Source organism: Capsicum annuum, chromosome 5 (assembly GCF_002878395.1).
Source record: "Capsicum annuum cultivar UCD-10X-F1 chromosome 5, UCD10Xv1.1, whole genome shotgun sequence".
NCBI lineage: Eukaryota > Viridiplantae > Streptophyta > Magnoliopsida > Solanales > Solanaceae > Capsicum > Capsicum annuum.
Genome location: NC_061115.1, coordinates 48,318 through 76,258, shown reverse-complemented (window position 1 = coordinate 76,258; position 27,941 = coordinate 48,318). Strand labels below are relative to the sequence as shown.

General features: G+C 35.2%; 3 protein-coding genes and 1 long non-coding RNA gene across 7 annotated transcripts; all 4 read right to left on the bottom strand.

The window, feature by feature from the left end:
- Nucleotides 1-1,159: 1,159 nt before the first annotated feature.
- Nucleotides 1,160-4,876, bottom strand: LOC107876939. The gene is made up of 4 exons (XR_007055362.1): nt 3,054-4,876; nt 2,561-2,878; nt 2,298-2,471; nt 1,160-1,767 (listed from the first exon to the last, which is right to left on the bottom strand). It is a non-coding gene; the product is annotated as an uncharacterized LOC107876939 (long non-coding RNA).
- Nucleotides 4,877-6,446: 1,570 nt separating this feature from the next.
- On the bottom strand, nt 6,447-11,176 carry LOC107869989 (dihydroneopterin aldolase 2). The gene is made up of 3 exons (XM_016716360.2): nt 10,800-11,176; nt 7,515-7,707; nt 6,447-6,823 (listed from the first exon to the last, which is right to left on the bottom strand). Exons 1-3 carry the CDS (start codon nt 10,816-10,818, stop codon nt 6,631-6,633), a joined length of 405 nt encoding a protein of 134 aa, XP_016571846.1. The 5' UTR covers nt 10,819-11,176; the 3' UTR covers nt 6,447-6,630.
- Nucleotides 11,177-12,442: 1,266 nt separating this feature from the next.
- Nucleotides 12,443-14,925, bottom strand: LOC107869991 (protein EARLY RESPONSIVE TO DEHYDRATION 15). Its single transcript, XM_016716361.2, has 3 exons — nt 14,777-14,925; nt 12,709-13,070; nt 12,443-12,606 (listed from the first exon to the last, which is right to left on the bottom strand). The coding sequence occupies exons 2-3, from the start codon at nt 13,046-13,048 to the stop codon at nt 12,461-12,463; spliced, it is 486 nt and encodes a 161-aa protein (XP_016571847.1). The 5' UTR covers nt 13,049-13,070; nt 14,777-14,925; the 3' UTR covers nt 12,443-12,460.
- Nucleotides 14,926-19,330: 4,405 nt separating this feature from the next.
- LOC107869996 (N-acetylglucosaminyl-phosphatidylinositol biosynthetic protein gpi1) lies at nt 19,331-26,317 on the bottom strand. Of its 4 annotated transcripts, none has more exons than XM_047412301.1 (9): nt 25,673-26,317; nt 23,602-23,998; nt 23,370-23,506; nt 23,184-23,287; nt 22,872-23,093; nt 22,199-22,693; nt 20,943-21,355; nt 19,964-20,057; nt 19,331-19,746 (listed from the first exon to the last, which is right to left on the bottom strand). In XM_047412301.1, exons 1-9 carry the CDS (start codon nt 25,868-25,870, stop codon nt 19,611-19,613), a joined length of 2,196 nt encoding a protein of 731 aa, XP_047268257.1. In that variant the 5' UTR covers nt 25,871-26,317; the 3' UTR covers nt 19,331-19,610. The 4 variants fall into 4 exon arrangements, with proteins under 4 accessions (XP_047268257.1, XP_047268258.1, XP_047268259.1 ...); XM_047412302.1 differs by having other exon boundaries at nt 23,370-23,510; nt 23,606-23,998; XM_047412303.1 differs by lacking the exon at nt 25,673-26,317 and adding an exon at nt 24,605-25,611 and having other exon boundaries at nt 23,370-23,510; nt 23,606-23,998.
- Nucleotides 26,318-27,941: the final 1,624 nt, after the last annotated feature.

The window sequence follows — 27,941 nt, the reverse complement described above, 5'->3', positions numbered from 1 at the left end:
TTAATGAAAAATAAAATAGACATAAAATGCGAAATTAACTCTTAATGTTTTAAATTAAATTTTCGTCTTTCGAACGATGATTTTACTATATCACTCCTTATTATAAGTCATTTATGTATTAGAAAAACAAAGAATAACAAAACGATATGTCAATATAAAATATTTGATTGACTATCAAAATTATATTAGTGCCACGTAAATTGGGACGGGACAGAAGAAGATATAAAGCAACATATATTATTTGAAAATGAAATAAAAAGTACTGTAAATAACAATAATTAACAAAAAAAAAAAATTGACTGATTTCTGCTTCAGCTGCTTCAATCGTGATTTTAATGTACAGTGATGTTTAAAGTGGGTAAAATGGTATAATGAGATTTAAAGAGGATAAAATGTATGTAGTAAAGTGTGAGAAGAATAAAACATAAGTAAATTTTATTACTATATTTTAAAGAAATTAAAGAAAAAAAGTATAAAGATTATTTGCAAAAGATTTTTACAAACTAATTTAAATATAAATAAAATAAATTTAGGTACAAAAAATGTGTATATCTATCACAAATTTGCTACCAAACACTTTGCACTTTCTTAACATTTGCAAATTTTCTATCAAATATATGTAGCCATCTTTCTAAGCTTTTTACAGCTCCTCAATATTAATTAACATTTCTCTGTTTTAAAAAATAAAATAAAGAAAAGAAAATCTCAATTCTTCCTTCTCTATTAAAAAACAACACTCTTTTCTTGTGTTAAAAATAATAATTAAATAAAATAATAGCGAATCTAAGCTGTGTATTCTCTTTATCGGGTAAATTTATATGATTCTTAATCTTTACGATATGCAAAATCAATTATTTGCTGAATATTTGATTTAAGCTATTTCATCCGATTTACACCTCTTCTTTTTTTATATTTCTGATCGCAAAATTCAATAAGAAGGTTAAAAAAAGGTTTCAATTGTGATCCCCTCAGCTTAATCATAATAATGAAAATATTCTACTGCTCAAACTTTTTACTCCAAGATAAATCCTAAAGCTTAAAAATTACAATTCTACTCCAAAATAAATCCTAAAACTTAAAAAATGCAATCCACATGTTCTACTATTTTGGGCTCATGCTAACACGGGCCTTGCACTTCTAGTATTCCTACAAAGGGGAGTTTGGGGAGGGCAAAATGTATGCAAGCCATACCTCCTCAGAGACGAGTAGAATATGGTAGCACCAATCTTCACTAAATACTTCATAAGACAAAAAACAGCCAATACTTACAAAACCAAATGAAGCAAAACAAGTTCATTGTCTTGATCACCACCAAGTAAAAGAAATATTTACAATTGGAGATTCAAAAAGGTTGCAAAAGAAAGAAGCAAACTTTCTATTAATATCAAAGGGGGAAAGAATAAGAGTAAAACCAGTAAGTATATGAGAAGTATGAACACTAGTCAATGAACAAAATATGTTGTAGTTTGGCCATTTATCATCCATCACTCCAACAGAAATTCTCTAGCAGAGAATCATGACTTGCAAGAAGGTCGAAAGGTTTTCCTATCGAGTCTTTCAAGATTTTGATTTGACCCTCTTTCATAAGAATGTCTTCGTCGGGGTATCTACCTTCTGTTTCAACATGTTGATCTCATAATTCAACAGCATGTTCATCTCACTTCATCTCACTGTAGCTCTTAACTTCCTCCCACAAATGCCCAGTTCCTTCGTGCATTCCTGCAAATCATTTGTGAGCTGGTTGATATTTTCATCCTTTTTTAGCACCTGCCAGAATCAACCATAAACCATAAAAAAGAAGAAAGAATGATCACAAAAACATTTCACCAGCAATTCAAAACAAACTCATAGCCTAGAAGTTCAATAAAATCATGAATTCACAGTAGATAACTCGTGAAATTGTCCAAGAACTAAGTCAGATGAACGAGCAAACTTATTGAAACACCTTCAGGTAACTTTACCACATCAGAGCACAATCAGATCAATGGGTTTGAGGATATCACAAAACTTATCATGTTCTTAGTTGGTACAAGTGACTAGACATTAATTAAGGCAATCAGACATGCGATTGCCATGTCGCAAAAGACTACGACATGCCAGCAACTCATGTATACAAGTCCATAAAGATAACCGCAAACTTCAGATAGAACAAAAACGAACCTAAAAATCAAAGAGAAGTAGAAAGCTAATGCATAGAAAGTAACATGCGAACAGGCTATCATATGTGAGGACGAGACATCCAAAGTTGAAAATAAAAATGATTCTGTTGCAGTGAGATCTTAATATTGCCTTCTTACCTGAAGCTCGAGATCTTTCAACTTGTATTTGGCACAAGAAAGAGTGCCCAGCGCATTTTGCACTTCACATTTGAGAATGTCATTACCTCTAACTGCTGCGGCTAGATCAGACTGAAGTTTCTCTATGTCCAGTGCATTTTGCACTTCACATTTAAACTCTTATTATTTAATTTCCTAAAACAAAAACAAAACAAAGAGAGAGCAAAATTAATCAACAAGACTAAGCATGACAGGCAGCTAGCAAAATAACTGCATCAACTTACATCTGGTTTCTGATTGTTTTGCTGGTGATGTGCATCACCCCTGCTGCTAGATGGCTGAGCATCTGAATTCACTAGGGAGGACTTCTCAGTTACCACAGCTGACACTGTCTGCAAACACACACTATGGGACCTCCTAGCTCGCATCTCGGGTTGGTGTCTAGTGTTATTAGTCATTGAACGATGAGCTCTTTAAGAACGAACAACAGAGAGTGCCTGTATGCTGTGAAGAGTTGCAGCAGCTCTTTTTCGAACTAGGAAACCTCTTACCAGAGCCTGAAATTTCACGAGTCCTTTAAGAGCTCTAAGTGCTTTTCTGGCCTGCAAAAAATAACAACCTAAATCAGATCTTGCATATGAACCAATATCAAACCACTTTTCGACAATGAAGCAAACGTAACATAAAAAAAAAAAAGCAAAGAAAGAACTATAGTACTTTTCTTGGGTAAATCAGCAATTCAGTATATTGAGGACGAAACTAATACTAGTTGAGTACCAATGGCAGAAAAGATATTTCGGGTGCACTCTGAACGGATTCTGGATGGATCCGCCATACTTTCTGAAGTCTTGAAGCTCGTAGATGGTTGCTCTTTCTTGGAGGATAGATGGATCGAAGGGATCCACATATTGGTTGAATAGATCTGGAGGGCAGTCTGTTATATTGGAAGATAGAATTCCTTCTATATTGAACATGAGGATTTGACTTGCCAGTTTTTGGTTGTCTTCTTTAGTACTGGATATCAGGTAGAGATCATCAATATAGATGTCGCTTGAATCTTCGTATATGTCTATAGGGAAGACGATGTCCTATATCGATTCTTCTTCCAGTAAGAAGAGTGATTCAAGGTCCTCCTCTTTGCTGAGATAGATTCTTGCGTGATCAACTATTTCTTCAAAGAGGTAGATAGAGTCCTTCAACTTTTTGGCCTGAGGACAATTTCTATAATAGTGGCTAGGCTTTTTGCAGATGAAGCAGACATTCAAGCATATCTTTACAACCACATGTGAACTTTAAGGCAAACACCCATAAAGACATACTTCACGTATTCCCTAAACCATTATCAATATAGCTCCCATGCGCTAACCTAAGAACATACACACACAAATTTCCACTAACCATCACACATATCAATGACTTGGCCCCAAATCTTACTTCACACTTATGGCCTTATTTAAAACAAGCATGCAATAATCTTTCATCAACAAGAAACATTTACTCACCACCATTATCATTACATAAGGAGGAGTCACTAAAAGGTTAGAACATAAGACCTTAAAGCATGGAAGGATATTATACGAGACTTAACACTTAACTGATGCCTAAGGAATAGCAAATCAACATCAGGGATTCATCAAAGTGATCTGAATCGAGGGCATACCTGGCTATAAGCTGAATCTAGCCAATCATTTGGCGTGTAGCATGAGTTGTGGAAACTGAGCACATTATAAGGCGTGAATACATGTGCCATGAGCTGCATGACCTCAATTTAGAGTTCATAACTTATGGAATGTGATTTCAACTTCTGAATGAACTAGAATTCCTCATTTAGGAACTGGAAGAGCACATGATTTTCTATCATATGCATGAACATAAACTATGATCATGGAACTAAAACGTAAGGCATGAGTAGGCATTGGGATAACTGAAAAATAATAAGATAGGAATGGGTTCTCACTCTCACCTTCTGGTGTTCTATATCATACAGGCATTTCTGCTAGAATCTAAGAGCGTGACTTGGCTACTTGTTCTATCGTCTCCCCCTTAGCCTTAAGCCATCATCTTAAGTTTGAGAGATCCTTACTAAACTCTAAATTGAATTACACTCATTGTACTCAGGGATCTAGAATACTACAATACACATAATTAATAGAACTTAACCTGAATGACTACACCTGGAAGTGGAAAACCCATTGCTAATGCTACCTTTTGAGATACACTCTATCTTTCCATAGCCCCCAATAGTCATCATATAATACTTGCACACTTACTAACTTCGGGTCTTCATGAGTATCCCTATAGTTAAAGTGTACACCCTCTAGCGCTTCAACTCTTATTTCTATTACCTCAATCTTCAAAAACCCAAACTTAGATTCTAACACTTAACATAGATGTCACCAAGTCTCCGATGAACCATTTTACTTCCGTCATAGCCTACCAATATCGCGACTCCAAACTTATATATCTCTACTATGAGGATTAAGATCTTATCAAAAGGCTCTACACTATCAATCAAAACTCCTTAACTTGGTTATTTAGAACACCATATACCATCTACTAGTCTTTCTCCACCTAGCAACTCAACGGTACTATTAGCCACACGCAACAAGTAATAGTCTTAGAAAATGCCTCAACTCTGTATCACCTTGGGCATACTTCTACATCATACATACAACATCATACTTCATTACGAATAAAATAAACTTAAACCATTCCATACACCGTTCAAGCCTATTAGATCACTTCTATATAACTAGTATCATTAACCAAGAAATTATCACATCCACCTTCATGGACATCAACTGTTCAAACTTAATGTCTAGTGCTAAACATGATTTACAACTCAACCTTACACACAATTCTCACAAAACATTCATCATTAATCTTAAGCCATTATTCTTACATCCACATTCTACATTTAAATTCAAGCCTATAGTCTAGCATCAATCATCTACCGCCACTGAAGAAAGCAACATAATATACTAGTCCATCTAATTGGGACATTCTACCCAAATGCCTCAAAAATCTACTACATACCTTGTCATAAGTAGTACTAGTTTACAACTATCAATGAAAAAAAGGTCAAGGGGAGGTAAAGTCACATAATAGATATGGTTAACCATAATCTTTTATTATAATCCCATACAATCTTATCTACTTATATGGCTTTCTCACATCACACTTACGTACCCAAGCGTACATTTAGACTACCTTCAAATTCCACAAACAACCATGAGTTTATAATTATAACTTACTGGCTAATATAGCCATTTTCATATTTCAAGCAAACAATAATTCACCTTGCTAATAACTCCTTCTCTACCTTCTACTAAACTAACACACAAGGACGTATCACTTAATTACCAACTCAATCTCATGCAAAAAGATTCGGCTATACATATATTCAATAAATTGCCCTTACCACTTTTCTTGACATTATGCCTCTAAACCCCAGTTCCAACCAACATAAGAACAACTTGATGAACAACAAGTTGCTAGTGAATCGAAATAGACCTCACACGGCTTTACTAGACTTTGATTTTTGTGTTTTGAACAATAAAATGAGATGAATGACAAGGCAACTATGCTAGTGAATCGAAAGAGCCCCACACGGCTTCACTAGACTTTTTAGTTTCAACAACACAATGATAACAAGATTACAAAAGATAGAAACTTGATACACAATATTCAAAGATCTAAAAATACACATCTTACTCTATATAAATAAAAATCTGAGTCAAACACTTCCCCCACAGACTACCATATAATCCACACATGCTACTATCTACCACATTAGTCTATCACTATAAAGGGGTAAATCATCTTCAAACATCGGTTATTCAACTAAAATATTCATTTACACAAAAGTCACCTTCACGTAGACAATCTATGCTGATGCAAAACATTAGTGACTGCTTCCACACCTCGAACGAGATCTTTTGTTAAATGGCCTTTTCAAATCTTCTTTTTAATTAAATAGACTACAAGTTTGTTTATTTTTTAGAGAAATGACCCATTTTTTAGACATATCTATTATATATCCGATCGATATATAGACAGATGGATTATCAATCCGACAGATCAATTATCGATCCGACCTATATATGGACAGATCGATTATCAATTCGACAGATGAGAAAATAGAAGTAGGCCATTTTGCTAATTAGAAACTTGAAGAGGCTTAATAGCCAAATTTCCCGTGTTCATGTGATGAAGTAACATATTCATGGAGCACGAATTCGAAGAGTTTTTATACGAAAAACAATAGCAAATGCAGATGGAAAGGATGAAAAACTGTGTTGTTTAACAACAGGACTTCAAATTACAAAAGAGCAATAAGACATGGATTTGAACATCAAAGATCTCTGTGTCTGATTATCTCGACGCCCAAGTAGTCAACAGGTCCTTGAACAGCCACATGCGGCTTTCCAACTTGAACGCGAACAGCAGATACCTGCGGGTACTTGTTCAGCGTTGTAGATGCTATGAGCTCCGCGACATTCTCTAGAAGTTTTCTAGGTGGACCTTCTACAATCTCTTTCACTATTCTGCCAATTCTCAGATGAAAATGATATCTATCAAAGCAATCTCAAACCGAAATAAACATAACGATCATAAACAGTGTAGTCCCACAAAGTGGAGTCTACGAGGATAGAGTGTACATATACCTTACCCCTACCTCAGAAGTAGAGAGGTTGATCCTATAGACCCTCAGCTCAAGGAAAAAGAGTCCAAACCAGTGCAGAAAAAGAACTGAAGTACAAAAAACAACATATAACAGCAAAACAGCAGATAGTAACAAAACAGAAACTACAACAAAATAATATGATAATCGAGGTGCAAGGAATCACCGGATAGTAATAGGAATCGAAAGACAAGAAACTATGGAGCAACAGAGAATTGCTCAGCAAACATCAGGCCAGTCGATTTTCAGAACAAGAACAACTTCCCAAAACCGCATGTGGATGTGTATTGTAAAATGATAAAACACTTCTACGATTATTTATAATCTATTAATGAGGTTTCACATACTTGTTTATTTCACTTCACACACGGGGAAACTGTTGAATCACCATATTGTGAGAGAAGTTTCAATCAGTCTAGTGAGCGATAGCGCTTTAATAGTTAATTGTACAGGTTTATTTCACAAAACTTATTCGCTAAGAACTTTCGATGTTCCATCTTAACCTTCAGAAAGTAGAAAATGAAGCACAATTGAACGACCTCTCAGGCACTCACCTGTATATATCGGTGTAACTCAGCGTATCTGACAAGCAGTCGGATTTACCAGCTGGTCGAAGATCCATCCAAGCATCAACATCCACCAAGAACTTCTGCCCCAGCTTCGTTTCTTCGGGCTTCACCCCGTGATATCCATGGAACTTTAAACCCCTTAGCACAAGCTTGTCTCCTTTTGGTATATCCATGTGACCTGTCATTGACGCAGCCCATTTCAATCAATTATTTATACGAAATTTGATCTAACATACTGCAACAACAAGAACATATCCACTGTAATCCCACGTGTGGGTCTGGAGAGTGTAGAGTGTACGCGGACCTTACCCCTACCCTGAGAGGTAGAGAGGCTGTTTTTGACCCTTGGCTCTAGAAAAAAGAGTCAACCGGAGTAAAAATTTCATGTCAAAATACTAATAGAGATCATGTCAAAGCATACTGAAAAAAGAACGTAAGTACAACAAAGTAATACGATAATCAAAGTGCAAGAAATAACAGATAATAACAAACATCAAAGGAAAAGAAACTCCCTGAGTAATACTACGAGTACTAGTAAGGAAGCTACGCTAGACAACGCTCTACTACCTACTAACCTTCCACCCTAATCTGTGTCCTCCACAACTTCTTAACATGATCTTTTGTTTTGTTTTGTTTTAGCAACGATTTACATTTGAATAAAGTAACTATACCACAGTTCGTATCCAATTTTTAACTTCCAATCAATCATAATAGACATCTAACTAGCATTGCAGGATGCAGAGAATTTTGCAGTCTTGCAGTAATTTGGAGCCTCATGAAGTTCAAATCAACTCTATAGAACAGTTTCTAATAAACTTAATTCTTAAGTTTTCTATTAAATACTCGTTGTATAAATAAGCTAATGTATATATGGCTCCAGGTACAAAATTTACTCTTAAAAAACTTGCATGTTCAAAAATGTGTAGGAGATGTTTACTCATAAATCTAAAAATTAGCTAAAAAGTTTGTCGATTTGCAACTTTGTAATAATTGTTAAGCAAAGACAAGATTTGTTATGCAGACGGATACTAATCTTAATTGGAAACAAACTAAGAAAAGAAAAAAAAAAGACAGATCAACCGCGTTTCGTTAACAAGAGTGGTTAAAGCACGAGTACTCATCTAGAAATTTTATCTGTGTTTCGTTTCAGAGATAGATTCCTCCATCTTTCCAGAAATGAAGATTACACCTAATATCAAACCTTACTTTTAACAATAGACTTCTTTCTTTTGAACATATCATAGTCTTTTTTTCTAATCAGTAGCAAGTCACATCTGTATTTCTTTGTTCGAAACTATTTTGACTTTATGCACTTGAGCCAAGGGTCTTTCGGAAACAGTCTCTCTACCTCCAAAGTCCACGCAGTAGGGTAAGGTGTGCATATATTCTACCTTCCCAGACCCCACTTGTCGGATTACACTAGGTATATTGTTGTTGTTGCAGTAGCAAGTCACACGAAGGGAATCCTTAGAGCAATGACATAACTATCTCCGTCTGACGGACGGACCTATTGGTCATGAGTTCGAGTCATGGAATTAACTACAAAGCAGGCTGCTTGTATGCACCCCCTTGGGATGTGACTGAACTTGGGATACTTCATGCACCGGACTACCTAGTAGTTAGTCACATAAATCGGGACGAATGAAGTAATTTTAGTGTAGCATTTATAACAAAGGGATCAACTTTAGCTTTCCATAAATATTTGGAACATTAACCTCAATTCTATACATCAAGACTAGTTTCTAAGTAAAGAGAAACAGTTGTTGGGCAATGAAAGGAACAAATCAACATCTAAAGTTCTCAACTTTTTTTCCCTTTCAACTAAATAAACACGTATTAACAGGAGCCTTGTAGTAACTAGTAAAGTTATTGTCATATGAACAGGAGGACACGGAGTTCAAGTCATGGAAACAACATCTAGCAGAAATGCATAGACCCTTGTGGTCTGGCACTTCAGGAACAAATCAACATCTAAAGTTCTCAACTTTATCTCCCTTTCAACTAAACAAACACAGTTTTAAGGGGAGCCTTGCAGTAACTGGTAAAGTTGCTGCCACGTGGTCAGGAGAACACGGAGTTCAAGCTGTGGAAATAGCCTCTGGCAGAAATGCATAGACCCTTGTGATCCGGCACTTCCCTAGACCAGGAACAAATCAACATCTAAAGTTCTCAACTCTATTTTCCTTTTCAACTAAATAAACACAGATTAAGAGGAGTCTTGTAGTAACTAGTAAAATTGTTGCCATGTAACCAGGAGGACACGAAGTTCAAACCGTGGAAATAACCTCTAGCAGAAATGCATAGACCCTTGTGGTCTGGCACTTCCCTGGACCAGGAACAAATCAACATCTAAAGTTCTCAACTTTATTTCCCTTTCAATTCAATAAACACAGATTAAGGGAGCCTGGTAGTAACTGGTAAAGTTGCTGTCAGATGACTAGGAGGACACAGTGTTCAAGCCGTGGAAACACATCTGGCGAAAATACATAGACCCTTGTGGTCCGGCACTTCCCTGGACCAGGAACAAATTAACATCTAAAGTTCTCAACTTTATTTCCCTTTCAACTAAATAAACACAGATTAAAGTTGCACCATATGACCAGGAGGACACGGAGTTCAAGCCGTGGAAACAACATCTAGCAGAAATGCGTAGACCCTTGTGGCAACTAAATAAACACAGATTAAGCGGAGCCTTGTAGTAACTAGTAAAGTTGCTGCCACGTGGTCAGGAGGACACGGAGTTCAAGCCGTGGAAACAACATTTGGCAGAAATGCATAGACCTTTGTGGTCAGGCACTTCCCTAGACCAGGAACAAATCAACATCTAAGGTTCTCAACTTTATTTCCCTTTCAACTAAATAAACACATATTAAGGGAGCCTTGCAGTAACTAGTAAAGTTGTTGTCATGTGACCAGGAGGATACGGAATTCAAGCAGGGGAAACATCCTCTAACACAAATACATAGACCCTTGTGGTCCAACACTTCCTCGAACCCCGTGCATAGCAGAGCTTTAGTGCATCGGGCTACCCTTATTTAACTAAATAAATACATAGATTTCAGCATTCAATATGCATATCAATCATAAAAACAATGTCTTTACATTGTTATATACCAAGAATCAATTGAAACTCAATTCACTAATCCAATTTGTTTTCAAGATCAATTTTTTCTAAACACCCACAAAAATATATATATGAATGAGAATCAAATTTTGCACAAAATAAGAGAAAAAAATAACTACTGAATAAAAAAAAAAAAAAGTACTTACTGGTGGTAGGTGATGCCATGGACGTTTAGAGTCAGAAATTTGACAGAAAAATATCTTGGTGGCTGAGTGGGAAAAGGTGGGGAGTGGCGGGGGGCGGGGGGGGGGGTCACAATGAAAATAGTGCAAAATAACAAGAATAGTCACTATAATAGGATTTTAGAAAAAGGATATTTTGAGATTAGAAAAACTAAGGAATAATTTTTTTTTTATTGTAATTTGGATTTATATATACTTTTTTTGGGTTATTCCGGTGAGACCGACTAAATCCTAATTTACGTGGAAAAATCTCATATAAAAAAGGAAATAAAGTGTTTCCTAACAAATAGAATCTGTATTAAATATGTCCAAACTTACACTCGAAACACTTTCTAAGTTTCAATTTGATGCAATGATGAACGAGAGTTCTTCTTCTTTTATTAAATATAACAGTATATTCAATATAACTTAATAATTAAGGTACGAGAAGGGTGGTACATACGCAAATCATATTCCTATTCTGTGAAGATAGAGATACTATTAAAGCAAATGAAATCATAGTGTAGTCCACTAGGGACTTAGTTGGCTTTGATGTGTTAATGTTAATAAAAATAGAGACAAATGTGGGAATTGAGATCACTTTCATATCTTTGCAATGAATTCGTACCAAAACCAAAATAAAGAAATTTCCCACTAGGCCCAGAAAAAACAAAGAAAATGGAGCTACAATGATGATTCAATTTTTTAGCCTAATGAAACTTTCCATTAAGCTCATCTTTTCAACTTTTTTATTTTTTTCAAAAGAACAATCATTTTTTGTTTGGAAATGCAATCCACTTTACTTTATAACACTAATTATAACAACACTCAGTTTTTTTGGTACATAAACTAAATCTTACATGCATTTCCTCAATTGCAACTTTCAAGTTTGTGACTCTTATTTACCAGAAGATCGACACATTTATTCGTCTCCTTCAAAATATGTATTATTATAGACTATTAATTTCGAGAAAATACTTATCATCCTTAGTAAAAAACCGAGATATTTAAGTTTGACAAAAATGAGTAAGTTTGATATTGAGATCATACCTATCCTTTTAACAAAAGTGACATTGACACATGACCAAGAAAGGATTGATAGAGGGTACCTATCAATTAACGACACTTGTCTAAGACCTTGTACTTGTTTCATGGTTTGAAATCAAAACAACTTTCAAATATACAAGCAACAACGATAACAACATACCATTGTATATTCATGAAAAGTAGAGAAGTGATTTCTGAGAGAAAAACACGTCCAATATCTTTTGGAGGCTTTCTTTTTTGTACCAAATTAGTCACTATAATCATATGTTCAAGCTTACATTATGCTTAAAAGACTGCAACTAGAGAGGAAGGATACAAAGACATGCTGTTTTTTCAACTTTTTGTCAACTGATTTTTACATATTTTTTTGTTTACAAGATTAAAAAAAACTGATGAAAGCATACACTAAAACTATGAACAAGGACAGATATACAAAAGTGCCACCTACCTTGCTCTATAGTCTATACAAAAGATTACAAGAACTAAAGACTCATAAGACTCTCTCAACTGCTGCTTTGTGAAGATTAAAAGCTGCAAATTAAGAACTGACATGCTCAAACTACAAACCAAGAGCTTTTTTCGCTTAAGCTAAACTTCATTCAACGAGGCTGCTGGATGCGGCGAAGGCTGTTCTTTGGGCTAACGATCTTTGCTGGCTTCTCGTGGTACTTTGGTGTCTCGAAAGGAGATTTTGGCTTTGGCATGCTTAGTGTCCTTACGAGTGCCTCAGAACCCTTGGGTAAGCCTGTCGTCGAGAAAGAGAATGCGATTTAGTAGGTATCATGGTATTAAATACTAGTCAGAATCAACGACACAAGTATCATGGACTACGGAAATTGAAAATTACCATTGACACCAGAGTATGATGACTTGATTCCTTGTTGCTCACTTGCAGATGATTGAAGAAATTCTTCAAACTGAGCTTCCATGTTCAAAATATCTTCATCAACATCAAGATCAATATTTTCGGGAAGCAAGTCAGCAACATCATTTCCTGCTAAACCAAAATCATCATCGCCAAATTCCTCATCCTGATGCTGGCTCGTCCAATAGTCACGGAACCATGTTGCGGTTGTTACCAAATTCCACCATTCGGGTGAAAAATCCTCCACTTGTCGTACATAAGATGGGATGAACAGAGGTGCATTTGGATTCAATGTTGACCTTCCTCCAGAAACTAACGCCATTCTACTTTCTCCAAATTGCTATCTGAAAATGTTTGAGAAAAGAATGAATCCAACATATTAATCTAGGAAAGCCAATGATCACGTAATCTAGGAAACGGCAACTCAAACATTCAATTATCACCCAATTATTAATAACTTTCCATCGGAAACTGTATATTTATGGCATAAAGAATCAAGCCAACCCCCCAACCCCCACCCCCTGAAGCAGATATTCAATATTAAATTCCAATTCTATCTTCCAGTAGAACTTCTCACTTCAAAGTCAAACTTCATACACATAAAATCTACTGCACGATCGAAACAAAAACTGTTCATCACAGCTCATTTCAACCAAAACTCAATCATCTTCAGCAAAAAGTAAATCAAAATAATTCAAATTTCAAGCACAATTCCACGGATCGGAAAATGAAACACAAAACCTCAAATCAAAAAACAGAAATACTAATCAAATACAGTTTAGCTAGAAGACGTTCATCTATCTCACTTCCAACTTAAACTTCATACTCATCAAATATACTTCATGATAGCTTGAAAAATAAGTTCATCACAACTCATTTCAAGCAAAAATCAATCATTTCCAGTAAAAAATTACATCAAAAAAATTCCAAATTTCAAACACAATTCCATAGATCAAATACAGTTCAGCTAAAAGACGTTCATCTATCAATAGAAACAACGAAAACTTGAGAAAGGATCATCATTTTTCCAGTAGAACTCTTCAATTCCAGCTTAAATTTCATACTCATCAATCAAATATACTTCACAATCGCTAGAAAAAATGTTCATCACTAACACAACCAAAAATCCATCATTTTGAGCAAAAAAAAAAAAAATCAGCAAAAAAAATCCAAATTTCAAAAGCAGTTCACAGATCGGAGAACCGAAACACAAAGTCTCAACTCAAAAAGCAGAAATTCAAAAATAGAATTTCATTACATTTTCTAACTGATCAAATACAGTTCAGCTAACAGTTTTCCAGTAGAACTTTTCACTTCCAAGTCAAACTTCATACTCATAAAATCTACCTCACAATCGCAACAAAAAATATTCATCACAACTCATTTCAACCAAAACTCAATCATTTTCGGCAAAAAATACATCAAAAACTCCAAAAATCAAGCACAAATCCACAGATCGGAGAGACGAAATACAAAATCTCACATCAAATTCAGAAATTCCATACTATCAAATACAGTTTAGCTTAGCTAGAAGACGTTCATCTATCTCACTTCCTAGTCAAACTTCATACTCATCAAATATACTTCACGATCGCAAAAAAAATGTTCATCACAACTCATTGCAAGCAAAAATCCATCGTATTAAGCAAAAAAAATCCATCATTTCAAGCAAAAATCAATCATTTTAAGCAAAACTCCATCATTTTAAGCAAAAACTACATCAAAAAAACTCCAAATTTCAAGCACAGTACACAGATCGGAGAACCGAAACACAAAAATCTCAGCTCAAAAAGCAGAAATTCAATACTAAAATTTCACTTTCTTTTTCCAGTTAAATTTCATACTATTCAAATATATACTTACGATCGCCATAAAAACTGTTCATCACAACTAATTTCAACCAAAACTCAGTCATTTTAAGCAAAAAATACATCAAAAAACTCCAAATTTCAAGCACAATTCACAGATCAGAGAACAGAAACACAAAATATGAACTCAAAACTCAGAAATTCAATACTAATAACAGCAATAATAGCGATGATTACAGTACCTTAACGAAGAGAGAAAATATCTTTTCAACTCGTACACGTATGAAGACTTATCTCCAATCGAGAAAAAGGTCTACTATTTATAAGCAAAAATGCCAGGCCTAGAAGATTCGGAAACGAAGCTTAGGTTCGGGGAAGACCAAAGCAAGCTAATAATTGACCTATTGAAAATTAAATTATTTTCCTATAATAACTTAATTAAAATTCTAAATAATTTTAGATATTTATAGTTGCCAAAATACTTTTAAAATATATATATATATTTTTATATAAAGCTTTTACGTTTGTACGTTAGATCGTAATTTATGTCCTGTTGGTATATGTAACTCCTTTTACAATATAGTCATAATTATAACTTAACTATATAATAGTCGAGGTAAAAATTTTAGTATTTAATTCATCAATATTTATATAATAATTATCTCACAACGAATAGGTAAATGTTATTTTTTTAAGTAATTTCTGTATAATTAATCATGATATATATATATATAGATACTCCATTTGGATAATGACTTTATCCATAGTAATTTTTGTATAATTAATTATGATACAAATAGTACATTTGGATAATGACTTTATCCATATTGGTAGTGGGATAATGGCCTTCACGTTGTTGAATTTATTCAATATTCAATTGGGAAAAATAAATTTTTTTTCTTTTTTGGCTATATATATGCTATAGGATATTAATATGTCAAAAGATTTTTAGATTGAGTCAAAATAATTTTTGAAATAGGATAGTCTTATGACTACTTAGAAGGTGAAAATAATAGGCAATTATTTCTCATATACAAAATTAAATTATAGAAACTTTCAGAGAGAAAGTTGAATAGTCTTTTTTCTTTCTAGTTAATTGTTCGATATTCGAAATTTATTGACTTAACTAATTCAAATTCTATGTTTTTTTTTAAACTCGTTTCTCTTTAGAGTCGAGAATTCATATTTCCTTTCTCATTTCTTACTCTTATGAGTTCCGGAGATGGCCGATAGGGAAGCATGCAGGTTTTACATATTCGAGTTTCGACGAATTGAGACGTGAAAGTGAAAAGCCTCCTTATTTCTAATGAATGAAGGATCGATCGACTCGTTTATATTTTTAAAAATTTAAATTTAAGATCTTTAATTAAGAAAGACGGAACATTGAGTCACTTTTACCATTGGTGGTACATTCTTTTATATTACATTCAAATCATCATTGATAGGGGGATGTATCTTAAGATTAAAAACTACATTGATTTGATATTAAGAGATGAAGACAAACAAGATAGGTGAAAGTAATTTGTCTATGAAGAAATTAGTAAATAAATAAATAAATACACTTGTATGACATTTTTTTAATAAGCCAAATAAACTACTTACTACTTAATTAATCTTTTATTAGTGAATGATGACACAACATTATTACTCAAAGTAGAGTGTCTTGATAATGTATTAAATAAGGAAAAAAGAAACTCCACCATACAAATCTTATGACTTAATTCACTCTTTTAAATTTTGTGTCTAATCAAACTCCGTTATATAAATCATATGAATCGAGATGGGCGATATATGAGATAAGAGTAAATTCAAATTTTAAATTTTGTGAATTTTAAATTTCAGTACGACTTTAAGTGTTAATTATTAGATTTTAAATTGGATAGGTATACATATTCGATCGAACTTGTATTTGGATTTTCCTTCCGTTATTAGCATGTAACAACAACGATATATTCAACGCAATCTATAAAGTGAGCCCCGTAAAGGGTGGTGTGTATATAATCTTACATACCTCGTGAAGATAAAAAGATTGTTTCTAATACCCTTGCTTTTAGCACGCGATAATAAATTAGTCGATTTCTTTCTATATACTCAAATCTTAATAGATAAAAGTGGGAGAAACAACATAAATTTCGACAGTTTGAAGCTTAGTTACAGAAAAATTTGATGTTTTGCATAATTACTGAAAATCTCGATTTTGGATATGTCGAGATACATAATTATCTTTCGATACATTCAACGAAGTACATTTTTTTCTTTATAAAGACGCATAATTAGCTTTCGATACATTTTTTTTCATTTTGAATTTGTTGAGATACATAATTAGCTCCCGATAGATCCAACAAAGATACATAATTAATTAAAAAATTTATAATTACTTTATAAGAATGAGAATTTATATAAATATAATAAGTTAAGGTGTATGTTTATGTTATTTATGAGAACGAAGATAAAATATACCTCGTAGAATTAGTCAAGGAATACACATTAGATATTTGGTTGTGGAGTGATATAGGAGACAAAACAGCGGGTAAACTGTTAAAGTAATGTACACGTGTCCAAATCTAAGTAGAGGGAGAAAATTAGTGGGCCCAACAAAGCATGTTATGGGCTTATAATAATGGGCCACATGTATATCATCTAATGGGCCATACAAAAAGATTGTTTTAATCTAACGGCTCAAATTGAATTTAGTAGTTATGATGATACAACATCATATCCCTCATAATTTCCAAGTTACAAGTCCGAGAAGGATAGAGTGTACAGAAATATTTCGGTTTTTGAGGAGATCGGTTGGATTTTAGGCAAGTTTTTCTAGTTTGGAGCGTTTATAGTTGAAAAGTTTGACTTCGATCGAGTTCTCAGTAGGCGAACTAGAAAAAAAAATTTCAACAGTTTCGTTAGCTCTAGAACGTAAGTTTTTGGCTAAGAAGACCTTCGGTTTGGATCATGAAGCTTTCAGACTCATTTCAGACACCGGTGGATTTTTAGTGAAATTTGAAAAATGTTGAGTTGATCACATTTCACCGAAAAGATCTCTGTTGGTCATTTCGATCGATTTCATTTTTCACCGAAACGACCTTCGTTGGTCATTTCGTCGATTCCATTGTATCCTTTACCCTATAGAGATAGAGAGAGTTGTTTCTAGAAGATCGACTCAAGTAATGCAAATAGAAGTAGTTTGAATAAGAAAAATAACGGAGGAAAACCGACAGAACAAATATAGAAAACACATTACAACGGATAGTAACAAAAATCGATGGACAAGAAACTACGAAAATAATGTTATGTGGGGGCCCATTTAACAACTGTATCTTTATAATTAACATTTGATCACGTGGCTAAGTTTGGTAGGTGAACGGCCAAAATCCATTCATTGAATTTATTTACTTTATAAGCATGCAAGGTTAATTAATTAATTAAAGATTATTATGCTACTTTCTGTCTCTAGGCATTAATTATAACTTTATACTCTAAATTGAAAGGACACAAAAAATATATTTTAATTTTACAAGAAAACAAATATAAATATGTTACATATTTATTTATTTAGTTAGTTAAAATAGAGATGTCTAAATCAATTTAGTCGTATCTCAATTACTCTATCGAATACTTACCTAACACGAACACATGTAAAATGTATCGATACTCGCTTCGTATCGATTTTTTGTTGATAAATGAAGTTTGATATGGGATAAAGTGTCATTTTTCGATGAAGGGATGTCAACTGAAACCCGTTAGCATAAGATGGCTCCACCACTAGATGGAAAGAAGATGAGAAGTCGGGATGTGTTAACTTCGTGCTCTGTCCATCAAGACTTAGACATACGAGAACAAATCACCTAGTTAATGGGTGCACACCTCGACTAAGAACCTTGATAACATTTCTTCATTGCAACAACATCATATCCAGTTTAAGTGTACGCAGTCCATACCAATACCTCAGATGAAGTAGAAAGACTGCTTCAGATAGACCCCTGACTCAGGACCATTTCTTCATTGCAACGACATAATATCCTGTGTAAGTGTATGCGATCTATAGGGGCGGAGCCACCCTTTACATAAGGGGTTCATTCGACCCCTCTTCGGCGAAAAATTATACTACATTTACATGGCTAAAATTATTTTTTATGTATATATAGTATATGTTGAATCCCTTCGATTAGTTCGTATATTCACTTGTAAACCCTCTTAGTAAAAATCCTAACTCCGCCACTGGCGATCTATACCACTACCTCAGATGAAGTAGAGAGGCAGCTTCTGATAGACCCCCGACTTACCATCGACACAGGACCATTTCTTCATTGCAACGACGACATAATATCCAGTGTAAGTGTATGCAGTCAATACCATTATCTCAGATGAAGTAGAGAGGCTGCTTCTTATAGACCCCCGACTCGAGACCATTTCTTCATTGCAACAACAACATAATATCCGTGTAAGTGTATTCGGTCTATAACACTACCACCACAGATGAAGTAGAGAGGCTGCTTCCGATAGACCCCCGACTCAATACCATTTCTTCATTGCAACAACAACATAATACCAAGTGTAAGCATGCACAGTCCATACCACTACTTCACATGAAGTAGAGAGGCTGCTTCCGATAGACCCCCGACTCGGGACCATTTCTTCATTGCAACAACATAATACCAAGTGTAAGCGTGCACAGTCCATGCCACTACCTCACCACTACCTCAGATGAAGTACAGAGGTTGTTTCCGATAGACCCTCGACTCAGGGCCATTTCTTCATTGCAATACCAAATATATAGATGAATTTTGGCAAGTGTACTGTAAGAAAGAAAAGAACATCACACCATTCATCACAATTCAGTCCTATAACAAAACAAAATTGCTGCATCTTGGATAGAAGTTGGCCAAAAAAACAAAAACCTTTCTAACTATACACAAACAACTTGCTTTTCGATACTGCGTTACGCTCTCATGTGTACAAAATTTTATGAAACAATTCCTGACACTGAGAATAATGAAAGGAATACGCGTATGGAATGGCAGCATGAAAAACGCAAGCTAAAGAATTCTTTTCCTTTTGTTGTCCTCCCTTCTTTGACAACTATTGGTGTGATTTGCAGTTGCAATCCTGTCTGCAACCGAGGACTGCTTCATGGCAAAGGCGCCAGTATTCTTTGTATGGAATAGACATCCATGGCAGCGTCGGAGGAAGACCAATCTTTGGAGCAGTCGGACTTCTGTATAATGGGAAAGTAAACGAGAGAAGTGAGAAAGATAGCTAATTAAAGATGTATTTGGTATAACGGAAGTCATTTTCCATTCCTGAGAAATGCTTTCCGGTGTTTGATAGTGAGTGGAAAACATTTTTCTGAAAAAAGACTTCCGTCGAGCCAAACACATCGCAGGAATTCCTTAAAGGGTAAAATAAGGTCTATTAAAGACAAGTTGAAACACCTTTTTCCGGTTAGAACACCATAAGCCGACAATGCAATGGAAGATCTAGATACATCTGAAAAAACATTTCTATAGTGTGGCCAAACTACTTGTCCTGCATCATATTTTTTCCGGAGTTAGCAAACACAGAAAATACACTTTGGAAAAAAAACAATAAACAACAAGAAAAATAGAACCACAAGAAAGGAAGATAAAGTATGATATGACAAGGTAAAATGGTGCAATAGTTATGTGAAAAGGCATAATACATAAACAGATACTCAAACTTGGCCTCAGTTAGCAAGTAAGAACTCGAACTTAGAGTACACACATCTAGACACCTCAACTCGTCTCCACTATGTTAGTTGAACACACAAACTTACAAACTATCATCTTGACAACTCCAAAATTTATGTCTTATTGGCGTAGGGTGTCCACGAGGCACAGTGAGGACAAGTTGGAGTGTTTAGCTGCCAGTTGAAACCAAGTTGAGGTATCTAGATATGCACTCTCAAAGTTGGAGTCTTACTTGTCAGCAGAGGTCAAGTTTGAGTGGCTGTTTATGTATTATGCCATGTGAAAACTTGCCAGTTGTCACGTATATTTTTCTGTTGGTTTCTTCACCGATTTCATTAAAGTGGGAATAGAAAGGTTTTATTATTTGGAAAAGGGAGATGTGTCAATATGGGAGCACTAATAGACATCCAGTCAAATTTACACCTAAAGGATCCACTAACGAACTCTTGCTCGATTAATTGTTAAAGAAGATGTTTGCCCCCGGAATTATAGATACCACTACATGAATGACATACTATCATAAGAAGGTGTGGATGTTGTGGCACTAACTTTTGAAGATTTGGATTTGCAGTTTAAAAGGGATAAAGTCCGATAAAGGGGAGCTCTTATCCAATAAAACAAACTCTAGAAGAAAGGAGTATTTATCCGTCACCTACTTGGTCACAAATTCTCAAGAATTAAACAGTAGCGCTCGGGGACTTACTTAAGCTCAAATAATTGCTGTGAAGAAATGAAACCAGAACTGCCGATTTACAGTGGCGAGAATTCTCAGAGCCTGATGCAGTCTTATCAACAGATTCAACCTCTGCCGAATTAATGGCATTTCTCTGACACAAAATAATCTCAAACCATAATCCACTAGGAAATCTTTTCCTCCTCGTGAACCAAAAGAAAATCTTAATATAAGGTGTGGCATGAATTATAGCTATGCCAAACTGAATGGCTATGCAGACAAAGCTAATGGTTGTCTTCATAATGGTGAAGAAAATATAGAACAATGAAGTCGTCGGTAGCAGAAGTAAAAGTGGAGTAAATAGGAGAGACCCAACAACGTGCTGTTCCACACTGTACGCATAGCTATCTAGTCTCTGACGAAGAGGATTCCACTTCCTACCCCTGCAATTTAAGGAGGCAAACGGTTAGTGATTTTAAGCAACCACCACAACAGAAGCACATCAGTAGCTAAACAAATACAAAAGAGATCCATAAAAAGGAGAGACCTAACAACATGCTTGAACCTGGTTTGGCAAAAGAATGATAGAGCAATTGTGCGAAAATAATAAATAATTTCAGTTAAGCAGTCCTCTTCAGTTTTAAAAAAAAAAAGCAAAGTTATGGTAGTTGTCCATGACGGAGTTGTTTGGTGAATGCAGTTTGGGAAAAGAAACCATGGGAAAAAAGTTGAAGACGACAATAGACTAAATAGGCAGTCAAAAATGAACAGTTTGGTTCATAGAAGTTAGAGAATGATTATTAACCAGAAAATAGACAGCGAGGTCCGTTTTTCTTTGGTTAGTCATCTTTCTTTTCAGCTGCTGAGCGCCCCACGGGATCAGATGAATAACCAACGTAAAGTGTGAAGCTATTACACTCCCCTTTGATAACCACACTCCTCCGTTATGTTGATCAGATGAACTGGTTCAACTTACGCTTCACTAGAATTTGATGAAAGATCTTTGTTTTAGCTTTTAGGGTGTGTGAACTGAAAGATCATAGGAAACACTAGTGTTGAGTGATGAAGCTTCAATGTTTACCTCCTATTTCCAGTGTTATTAAGTAGCCTACAAGAATGACTCACTTTCTGTCGTATGTCAAAATGAGAAGGACTATATTTTCGGCCGCCATGCCTAAACCATTTAGTGACCTCAACAAGCTAAAAGTTGATTAACGCTAGATCAACTGATGAATGTCAGTCCAGAAGCTACTTTAGAGTGCAGATAGCATTAGAGGGAAAGATACCTGAAAAGTCGCCATAAAGCATCTACTGCCTGTATTTGCCATGAATAGAGCAATGTAAGCAACCACTGAAGAGCAGAAACATGTGTAGTTGCAAGTGAAATTGTGTCGATGATCAGAGCAGCTGCTGCTGTCAGACCAAACAATGAACCAAATACAGCAACTACTTTTATGAGATGAATCAAGAAGAAACCCAATAACCACCAAAGGGTAGACCAAATTTGAATAGCAATCAGGGAAATTGTCCCAAGAACTCCGGCTAGCTCAGTGTTCAACTTGAATCCCGCTGGGTTTCCCATGAGCCACACACAACCAGTTCGCAGAAGATAGTTAGTAACATTTTCAGAGAAACTTGAAACCCATGCGCAAGCTGCTCTAGCTCGAGACCACAATATGATGCCAAGAAAGTTCCCCAGAAGTAGATCAACTATAAGGCTTGTCCACATGGAATGTCTGTGAAATGCCGCTTTCTCAGCATATTCCACGCAGGATTGAGACCTAAATACAAGTCTTCTTAGTGCATGAACAATAATAAGAAAGCTTGACAGAAAACATGGAACCGCACACATCAATTGATTGCGCCGGTTCACCATAAGAATCTTCCGCATTCATTGTGCTCTACCCAGAATACATGGAACAATGAGTTCAGCGAATAAGGTTATCAGAAAAAGTTTACCTGAGACCATAATCTTTGAGAATAACCGGCCAATACAGGAGATGGCAGCATCCGATTTCCAGATTTTTGCATGTATTGCAAAATACCTTCTCCAACGCAACATAGATATACGAGTGGGACACATGGATCAAACAGATATGAAAGGACTGAACGATGACGTACAAGATAGTTGAGAATGATGCCAGCAATACAGCAAGCAGTTGCCATGTCAAAACAGAAAACCTGGCAAGCCATTTGATAGCTATTATAAATAGCAAAGAAATAAATGGAGCAGCAGAAAATAGAAGCATGTCAAAGTTTAAAAGATATTACATGCAAAAGAAATGGAAGGGAATCCTGGATCTTTTGGCAGAATTATTTGCTTCTGTAAAGACTTTAGCCGCATTAGCTGTGTTGACAGATAGAATTACAGTATCCTGTTTTTCAGAAAATTGAAAGTAAAGAGGTTTAGAATCAGTACAACAGTGCAGGTAAGATTAAACTTAATAATTGATATACCAAGTCAAGATACGGCTGCTTCCTGTTAAGATCCTTAACCCATTCAGGCTTCTTGCAATGATTGGTCACCTGCTCAGATGGACTCTTGAAACCCAATGAGTGATGGTGGCCACCAAATACAGGAACTCCATAAAACACTACCTGAGTTTATTTTGAGGAAAATAGAACAATAAGAAACTGCAAGATAAAGTCGAGGAAATCTAAGGATGTCGTATGGGTGATTATGACTTACATACGTGGACATCTAATTGGAATATGGCTTCTCCTTTCCTATGTATATGGTGCACTTTTGGTATTAGCCCTACTTTTCCGATAACAGCTTGAGAACTATCACATACAATCTGTGCCCAAATGTTATCCTTCAAAGAGAATGCCCTACACTGCTCTAGTATCGCATCCAATTTGTGACATCCACATCTCCATCTTCCCCGCTTCCCTCCAGGTGCATGTTGTTCAGCACAAAAGCAATTCTTCTTACTAGTAGAGTTGATATGCTTGTTCCCTTTGCCTCTGACCATTAGCAACTGCCCGTTGCTGCTGAAATCTGCTGCATAATAACCTAGCAGAGAGAACTTGCTTTTATCTTGTAGAAGCACAGGCATCTTTCTGTTTATGCCTTGAAGAATCCTCTAACAAATGAAACAGAAATCATAGAATACATTTAGATAACTGTATTAGTCGTAAATAATCGCAACAAACTAAAAGGATTAGAATCAGTTCTCAGAAAAAATATATCGCGCATCTTCTCAAAAAAAAAAAATTCTTCTCGAAAAAATATATAGCGCACAAGTGAAGCAATACAACATAATTATCTGTAAAAATGAATCAAATCCATATGCTGGCATGGGATAGTTCCACGGTATAGGTGATAATGATGTGATTTCCTAAATTCTGGACAAAACTATAATCAAACACAAACCTAAATAGTAAATACTCAATTCACATCAACCCAGCTCCTCATTTCACATCAAGCAATAACCAATTAGCCATTTTACACAACAAACTATCAAAAACACCAAATCACACAATTCCCATAAAACCAAATTGTTAAATTTGAACAACAACTCAGCTCACAATGTGTCATCTTTTTCACATTTTGAGATAAACACAATTCACATCGAGCCATTTTTAAAACTTTTTTCACAACAAACTACAAAACACACCAATAAACATAATTCAGATAAACCCAAATTGCAAAAGTTTGAATCTTTGAAGAGTCATACATGAAACTTTACCTCAAGATTCATATGGGTCGTCATGGAAACAAGTGCAGATTCATCACAAGCGGAAGCGACAACAATGTCAAAAGAAGCTTCAAATGAAGAAATAAACCAACCAAACAAGAAGCCATAAGAATGCAAATTACTCAATTGATTTACAGAACAAAGATCCGTTGGCCACCAAAGCCTGCACTTGCTATTGGTTCTTATTTTCTTTTTCACCCAACTTGTTTAGCTCTAATATGAACGGACAACAATACATTACACTACTACCTACAAATCTACTACCCTAATCCCTAATCCGGGGTTCTCCACACCCTCCTATCTAAAATCATGTCCACAGTAAGTTGCAACTATGTCATGTCCCATCTAAACACCTCAACCAGCTCACCAAGTTTCATCTTTTTCACATTTTGAGAACAACCCATTTCACCAATTTTCACAACAAACTTGAAAACACAAACTTAGATACTCAATTCACATCAACTCAACTCATCATTTCACATTAAGGCAATAACCACTTAACCATTTTACACAACAGACTAGAAAAACACCAAAACTACAGACAATTCACATCAGCCCAGCTCATCATTTCACATTACGGCATTTACCAGTTAACCATTTTTCACAACAAACTACAAAAAACCCAAAAATACACACAATTCACATCAGCCCAGCTCATCATTTCACATTAAAGCAATAACCACTTAACTACTTCACACAACAGACAAGAAAAACACCAAAACTACACACAATTCACATCGGCTCAGCTCATCATTTCACATTAAGGCATTAACCAGTTAACCATTTTTCACAACAAACTACAAAAAACCCAAAACTACACACAATTCACATCAGCCCAGCTCATCATTTCACATTAAGGCATTAACCACTTAACCATTTTACACAACAAACTAGAAAAACACCAAAACTACACACAATTCACATCAACCCAGCTCATCATTTCACATTAAGGCATTAACCAGTTAACCATTTCTCACAACAAACTACAAAAAACACCAAAATACATAAACCCAAAATGCAAAAGTATGAATCTTTAAAGGGTCATACATGAAACTTTACCTCAAGATTCATATGGGTCGTCATAGAAACAAGTGCAGATTCATCACAAGCGAAAGCAACAACAATGTCAAAAGAAGCTTCAGATGAAGAGATAAACCAACCAAACAAGAAAGCATAAGAATGCAAATTACTCAATTGATTTAAAGAACATAGATTTGTTGGCCACCAAAGCCTGCACTTTCTATTGGTTCTTCTCATTTTTTTTTCTCATCCAACTTGTCTATGCATTTTCTATACTTCTTGATTGAAAAAAATTGGCCAAAAGGTGTCTAAATCTTCCATTTTCTTGGCTTTTGATTGAACAAATTGAACAAAAGGGTGTCTAATCTTCCACTTTTCTACTTGTAATTGTAAATTTTGGCCAAAAGGGTGTCTAAATCTTCCATTTTCTTGGCTTTTGATTGAACAAATTGATCAAAAGGGTGTCTAAATCTTCTATTTTTCTACTTTTGGTTGTGAATTTTGGCCAAAAGGGTGTCTAAATCTTCCATTTTCTTGGATTTTTGGTGGATTTTGGAGGTGTGAAAGGAGAAAAATTGGAGATGGAAAGATTGGAAAAGGGGGAGTGAGAGATTCGCTTTGGAAGTTGCGAGTAGTGAGGAACTAAAGTGGAAGAACGTTTCTTTCTTGTTTATATCTTTCTCTTTTTCTTTTTATTTGTTTCTTAGTTTAACTAATGCTTTTTCGGTCGGTGTTTGGTATTTTTGTTGGAGTCTGATCAAAGGAGGTTTTATATCGAGGGGGATTCGAATCGAATCTGAGGCCTCTAGCCATTGACAAAAGAATACCTATCAATCCATCATTCTTGTTAGAGTCTGATTAAATTTGGATCGAAGGCGATTCTATATCGAAGAGGACTCGAATCGAGCATAAAACCTCTAGCCAATGATAAGAGAATACTTATCACTCCATCGTCCTTGTGGGGTCTGACTAAATTTGGATGAAAAACGTCCTCTATATCGAGGGAAACTCGAATCGAACTTGAGACCTTTAGTCATGACAAAAGAATACCTATCACTACATTGTCCTTGTTGGAATCTGACTAAATTTGAATCAAAGGTGACTCTATATCGAGGGGGACTCGAATCAAACTCAAGACCTCTAGCCAATAACAAAAGAATACTTATCACTTCATCATCCTTATTGGAGTCTGATTAAAATATTAAATCCAAATTAAAGGCGGCTCTATATCGGGGGGGAGGGGGGGGGGGGTTCTAATTGAATCTAGCTAATGACAAAAAAAATACTTATCACTCCATTATCCTTATTGGAATTTGACTAAATTCAGATTAAAAGTGATTCTACATCGAGGGGGACTCGAATGATGCCTCTAGCCAATGACAAAAGAATACTTATTACTCCATCATCCTCATTGGAGTCTGACTAAATCCGAATCAAAGACGACCTCTATATTGAGGGAAGCTTGAATTGAACTCGAGACCTATAGCCGGTGACAAAAGAATATTTATCACTCCATTGTCCTTGTTGGAATCTGACTAAATTCGAATCAAAGGTGACTTTATATTGAGGGGGGCTCAAATCAAACCCCAGACCTCTAGTCAATGACAAAAGAATATTTATCACTCCATCATCCTTATGGAGTCTAACTAAATTCAAATGAAAGTGATCTCTATATCGAGAGGGAATCGAATTGAACCCAAGACCTCTAGCTAATGACAAAAAAATTGCTCATCACTCCATGATCTTTGTTGTAATCTGACTAAATTCGGATCAAAGGTGACTCTATATCGAGGGAGACTCGAATTGAACTCGAGACCTCTAGCTAATGACAAAAAAATGTTTATCACTCCATCATCTCTGTTGTAATCTGACTAAATTCGTATCAAAGGTGACTCTATATCGAGGGAGACTCGAATTGAACCCGAAACCTCTAGCTAATGACAAAAAAATGCTTATCACTCCATCATCTTTGTTGTAATCTAACTAAATTCGGATCAAAAGTAACTCTATATCGAGGGAGACTCGAATTGAACATAAGACCTCTTGCCAATGACAAAAAAATGCTTATCACATCACTGCAACTCTTATTGGTGTCTTTTTCTAAGAATATGTTAGATGAAAAGTTTATTTTGTTCTTGAGTTTTTTTTTTTTTTTTAATCTTTTAGTGAAATTATGGATTATATATATATATATATATATACATTGATATGTTGGTTATATATTCTTAGTTGAGATAATAATGATTTAACTTAAGCATGTCATTAATTTATTGAAATTTATAATATGTTTTTAGTGAATGAGACTCGT